The sequence below is a fragment of the Cyrtonyx montezumae genome, unplaced genomic scaffold (genome assembly GCF_038088225.1).
Source record: "Cyrtonyx montezumae isolate F1298 unplaced genomic scaffold, pur_monq_1.0 scaffold_2, whole genome shotgun sequence".
NCBI lineage: Eukaryota > Metazoa > Chordata > Aves > Galliformes > Odontophoridae > Cyrtonyx > Cyrtonyx montezumae.
This window is the reverse complement of record NW_027071936.1, coordinates 30,507,901-30,513,900: the sequence shown is the minus strand read 5'-3', so window position 1 is coordinate 30,513,900 and position 6,000 is coordinate 30,507,901. Positions and strand designations below refer to the sequence as shown.

The following is a 6,000-nucleotide window of genomic DNA, read 5'->3' as shown; positions in this document are numbered from 1 at the left end:
CTGCCAGAAAGGCAAGCAGTTAGACTGGAAAGATTTTAGACAAACTAAAAAGCTTATATGTGATTCAATTAATGAAAAATTCTAGTAATGTAGATTAATGTAATAAAGCTCTCTTGTTTTATATTTGGCCCTGTTTGAATCACATTATACATTTAATGGGAACCTGTTCAGATTTCTCAATTATAACTAAAAAAATGGTTATTAAATATGAGTAAAACACATGTAAAGCAGCTCAGAAGTTTGTTTATTTACAGACACCTATTAGAAACCATCATTCAGTAAGACTGTATCTGATAGGGTTCTGGCATCACTACTAAGGATACGAGTATTCAAAGTTATTAACCAACAACTAGAAAAGAGATATGAAATTATAGTTTTATTTGGCAAGCTTGGATCATTAAAACACATTTTACCATTGCCAAATTCAGAATTATATCCAGGAGTAGAAAACATAGATATTATTTATAGATTGGACACAGCATCCTTCAGAGTAATGAAAGAAAAAGAAGCAGAAATGAAGTCTTCCTTCCACTGTCAGGATATGGCTAACAGGCTAAATATTATCTTTAAATCTATGAATTGGAGATGACTGAACAGAAGTATATGGATGTTATTACTTAGCATAACATTAATGAGATCAATCCTGCAACACTGCACCCAGATCTCATGCTAGTGTATTCACTACACTTGCAGAGCTAGAAAAGGTATACCAATAAGCATTAAAATGATACAAGAAAAAGAGAACACAGAGTGAGATTATATGTAGGTTAATATACTTTTTAAAAGACTAAGAAGTTGATACCTTCAGCAAAAACAAAAGATAGACAAATTCTGTTTAACTAAAAAATGAGACAATTATAATGATTGAAGTTGAAAGAAAGCAAATTTAAACAGGAAATAGAGCACAGATATTTCGCTCTGATTCGCTAGTTATTCAGGGAAAAGGAAAATTTTTGTCCCCAACTACATTCACATGAAGTCTAGAGACTATACTTTGGACACACCACCTATTGGGCTTCGTATATCATGGTACATCAATAAGACAGAAATGAAAAAGCCAGAACTACATAGAACGGGCTGAATAATACAGAGATCCCTTCTAAAAATTAAAAGACAACTCCATTAAGTTGTCTATGCTACTGAGAACAACTAAAACAATAGAAAACAAGTATAGTGTACTGATTCCACAGCCACCATTACATCCCTCAGGTTACCCCAGGTTCTTCAGGGTCTCAACAAGCACAGAAACATATTAAATCCAGAGCTCAGAGAGCGTTCCTTTCATCCATAATACAGCTGTCATGACTATGAGAGACCTTCAACAATAAGTCCCAAAGCTTCTGGAATCCCCAACATAAGGGAACTGCTGCCCAAAGTACAGCACTCAACTGAACTATTGTAGAGAAAAACAATGCCAAATATCTCTACTTTAAGCCAATTTTAAATTACCTAAGAAAGGTAAAGGTCACAATCAAATAACTAAATAACCACTCACCACACTTTAAAGATTAGAGCTTGCCAAATACTCCAAAGGCCAGAACCTCTAAAGAAAAACCCTTCCCCTGTGCTGGTCAGCTCTTAAATGTGGTTAGAATGACACAGGTGAATTGCTCACACCTGTGCTCCCAGAGCTGCCTGTGCTCCTTCACCAGATGTTCAATCACCAGTTCAGACCATGATTTAATGGTTCCCATAAAATTATATAAAGGTGAATATGTAGAATTTGCCTTTGTTGACCTGCCACCTATCAAGATCTTGGCTCAGTACAATGCTATATTCAACAAGTGGTGACAAGTCTATCTCCTTATTCTTTTTTTTTAGTAGCTATTGCCTAAATTTGCCTCAAAGTAGCTGTCTAGGGAATAACACCTGTGTTAAAGTAACCCAACCAGGTGGAACAAGACACTCCCCAGTTCCTTTAGCTGTAGGAACCACATTAGAGACATATCATTCTCTCTCTCTTCAGCAGCTCCATGTGCTAGTACATAACCCAGCCCCAGGAGGAGATGGTTCTGCCCACTCCTCTTTCAAAACAAAACTGTATCTAACTGCCTTTCATCAATTCTACTTCAGGGTTTTCATTTGTAATGGCTTCAGTAGAAAGTGCCTAATTATTTTAGCAGTTTAACCTTTATTGCCTACCTCTGATCAGAAAGATATCCATACCAGGAGAAGCAGAAATTTCACAATTCCCTAGAAAATAATTAGGGGAGAGGTTGGATGTCTCAAAATAGCTATAAAATCCTCACTGCAGGGAAGAATCAAAATAAATGGCATAAGAGTTTGTCATTCTATCTCACTGCTGTCTTTTTAAATTTTGCTTTATTTTGCTGGCTAACAGTACCTCCCTCACATCTTAATTGCAATATATTGATTCTAACAGTTAGAAGAAATATTTTACCACAGCCATATGACACCAAGTGACCTGAACATAAAGAATGTCTGGAATCAGTGAGATGCTATTGCTTAAAATTACTTGCTACGTGAGATGCAGTTGGCTTTTCAGCTTGTGTGATTTGTTGTGCCTCAGTCAGCAAGTACCTCGTAAATTCAAAGAACGTGAATACAACTCTTCATATATCTCAATCATTTAGCGGCATAAAATGTCACGCTTTGTACTTCCTTTAGAGGAGGTAGTACAGACATTTTTATATATGCACATGAGTACTTACGCAACTATTTATTTGATACTTGATAGTACCCCTGCAAATTTCCAATTTAAGATAAAGTATGCATATTAATTCAGATACCTGAGAAGTGTGAAAAAATTCTATTTCTTTTTTGCTCCTGAGGAGTTTTCTCACTACGTTTAATGGAATAAAGATACATTCTTTTACTGTGCTCAAAAAGGAATATCCTAGTATCGATGCAAATAGAACACTGCTTTAATTCCACTAAGTTTGTATTCATATCTCACAAGAGATGGTTGTATTGCCTTTTGGGACACAGTCTGGAGATTCACCTTCTGGAAGCCCCAACAGAGCCAGACCTCAGCAATGTGTTCAAAGAAAACAAGCTTCTTTCACATCTCAGAGCCCATAGGACAACCAAAAAGATGAGAGGGCTATTTGACGGAAAGGCTGAATTTTTACTTGTTAAAAAGAAAACAGACAGTCCCTTCGTCCGTTGCTTAGCGGAGAAAAAGAGCACGTTAAGAGGAGGCCGACGTATGCACCGCCGCTTGTAATTCGGGGATTAAATCACTTTAATTCCATGGGGCCGCGAGCCGCCACAGGTCCCGGCATCCGCTACCACAGCGCCCCCTCGCGGGCGCGGCGCAGCACACAGGGTCGCCTATCTGCAGGGCGGCATAAGGGGGCGGCTCGCTCTCGGCCGCTGTTACGTGATAGGGCGCGGGTTCGGGTCCCACTAGGCAGGACCAGCGATGGAGATGGGGACCCCCTCCCCCCCGCGCCAAAACGTGATTCCGCCTTGGGGTTTGTTGGTCTTCTGCCTTCACGACATCCCACTCTACAGAAACTTTGTGGAAGGATGGCCGCAGGTGGAGGCCTTCCAAGCCCAGCATGATGACCTGCTCATTGCTACCGACCCCAAGTCAGGTGAGTGGCCCAAGGGGAGATGGGGAGGAGAAGCATGGGGCACAGCTGAGTAGTTCACAGCCTCCTGCAATGCTGCCCCTGTAAAGCCACCCACAGGCCACAGGCACAACATGGCTGAGTGAGATCCTGGATGCAATCTACAATGATGGTAACGTGGAGAAGTGTCGGCAGGGTGCTATCTACAACCAGGTGCCCTTTCTGGAGTTGATGGTCCCTGGGATACCGAGCGGTGAGCATCTGAGGGCTGTGAAAGAAAAGGAGCAGTGCTGAGGCGGGTGTGGGGTCAGGGCACTGAGACCACATCTTGCAGGTGTCAAGTAAAGGAGAAAACCCTATCCCCACGGCTTGTGAAGACCCACCTGCCAGTCCATCTCCTCCCAGACTCCTTCCAGGAGAAGGACTGCAAGGTAATTCTGTGAAGCAGCTCCTTGTCTCTGTCTTTATGGGGCAGAAGAGAGGGGACACCACTCCTGCCCTGGCTTTCTCCAGGTGAACTACATGGTTCGCAATACCAAGGATGTCATAGTCTCCTACTACTACTTCTACCAGATGGCCAAGATCCACCCTGACCCTGGCACACTGAGCGAGTTCCTGCAGGCATTCATGGATGGGAAAAGTAGGGGCTGAACTCTCAGACTCCCCTGATAAATGCCAGTGAGGAGGGCGTCCTTTGCTGTGCCATTTTTCAGCTAACCCTACCTGCATGCTGCAGTGGCCTACGGGTCCTGGTACAAGCATGTGAAGGGCTGATGGGAGAAGAGGCATGAGAAGCGGCTTCTCTACCTCTTCTATGAGGACATGAAGAAGGTGAAAGTAGTCTGGAAGGAGGACCTGGAGCCCACCCCTGCTGCCCCAAGCCATTTTTGAAGGAGTGCCTGTGGCGAGCATCCCTACTCCTGCTTCTCCTCAGGACCCACGGCGATCGGTTCAGAAGATCCTGCAGTTCCTGGGCAAGGAGGTGGCAGAGGAGATGGTGGCAAGGATCCTCCACCACACCTCCTTCCAGGAGATGAAGAACCCTGGGGCCAACTATGAGACAATGCCCACTGCGCTGATGGACACAGCCTCTCCCCATTCATGCAGAAAGGTGGGCTGTGGCTTGTGGTGCCTGGTGAGGTGGGTCCCCAGGCCATACTGCAGCCTTCATCTGTGAATGTTGATATTTGGAGAGGCAGATTTTGCCTCACATGCTTTCCTACCCCCTAAGGCATCTCTGGTGACTGGGAGAATCACTTCACTGTGGCCCAGAATGAGCACTTTGACCACCACTACCAGCAGCACATGGCAGGCTCAGATCTCTGCTTCCAAATGGAAGCATGAGAGGTGCACACCCCAGGAGCTGTGCCCCAGTGAGGACCCGGTGCCAGATTCCTGCAGCAGCAGTGCCAGACTGGCACTCTCTACTGTTCATTTTGATTCCTGTAATAAAGTGCAGTAGATAGAATGTTGCCAAGAGATTTAACAACTATTCCACAAGTGGAAAAACCCCAGAGCAGCCAGGAGGTGCCCTCTGGCCCCACAGTGCCTTTTTGCCCAGGTGCGTTTATGCCTCTGAATTGCTGCAGATTGCTTTGCACAGTAGGCAGAGCAGAAATATCCATTGTCATTGCACCAGCCCTGGGTCTGTAGGACAAAGGCAAGAGGAAACACCTCATGCCCAGACACTAGTACCCACTCACTGGCACAGTGACATGGGATCATCCCCTCTCACCCACGGGTGTAATGCTCCTGCTCAGGCATCGCTGGAGTAACCTGGTCTCCATCCCACTGGCATTGAGGGTTTGCAATGAAGCCCCAATCTCCCATCTATGCCATTTCCAGCTTTGGTTTATGAGTTTCCAAGATAGTGAATTCTGGTACTGAGGAACATCTCCACGTGACTCCAGCTTCTGGTTTTGCCGAAAAGACCTGCAACCTCCCCCAAACGCAGCACGTCTCCCTTAAACTCTTTTCCCAGCAGCGCTGGCTGCTGCAGGCACTGCTCTTTTGCAACCGTGAAAACTTCAGACCAGCCTTCTGGGCACGAGCCTGAGCCCTGTGTCCCAGCAGTGAACCTCATGTAGGTAGCACCTTTCCCCACCCCCGGTTAGGATTAGGTGCTGAGCTCGGCACTGCTTCCCCCCCTCCTTCCCCCCCCCCGCCCCAGTGCCGGCTCTTGACCCTACACACACTTTCCCTCCCCCAGTGACGTCCCCATCCCCAAGCACCTCCCCCGGCCTCCATCTTCTAATTGGGAGAGGAAATTAAAGCTCCTGTGTCTGCGGGCACAGCGCTCCCTGCTCTTCACGGGACACAGCAGCAGGTAATGAGCAGTCCCGAACCAGCCTCTGAAACGCTAAGCCTGAAGACCGGAGGGGATCAGGAGGGGGAAATCTGTTTTCCCTGCCAGCTGCAGGGCGCTGGCAAGCCGCTGGGTAGTCGATCTCTGCAAGGCCAGCTT

At 45.8% G+C, this 6,000-nt stretch overlaps 1 protein-coding gene across 1 annotated transcript; it reads left to right on the top strand.

The window, feature by feature from the left end:
• The first annotated feature begins 3,385 nt into the window (after positions 1-3,385).
• Positions 3,386-5,004, top strand: LOC136048537 (sulfotransferase 1 family member D1-like). Its single transcript, XM_065736188.1, is given in 8 exon segments — positions 3,386-3,560; positions 3,664-3,806; positions 3,887-3,967; positions 4,050-4,176; positions 4,273-4,367; positions 4,471-4,618; positions 4,621-4,647; positions 4,768-5,004. Coding segments are annotated over 8 exon segments (909 nt in total). The 3' UTR covers positions 4,881-5,004.
• Positions 5,005-6,000: the final 996 nt, after the last annotated feature.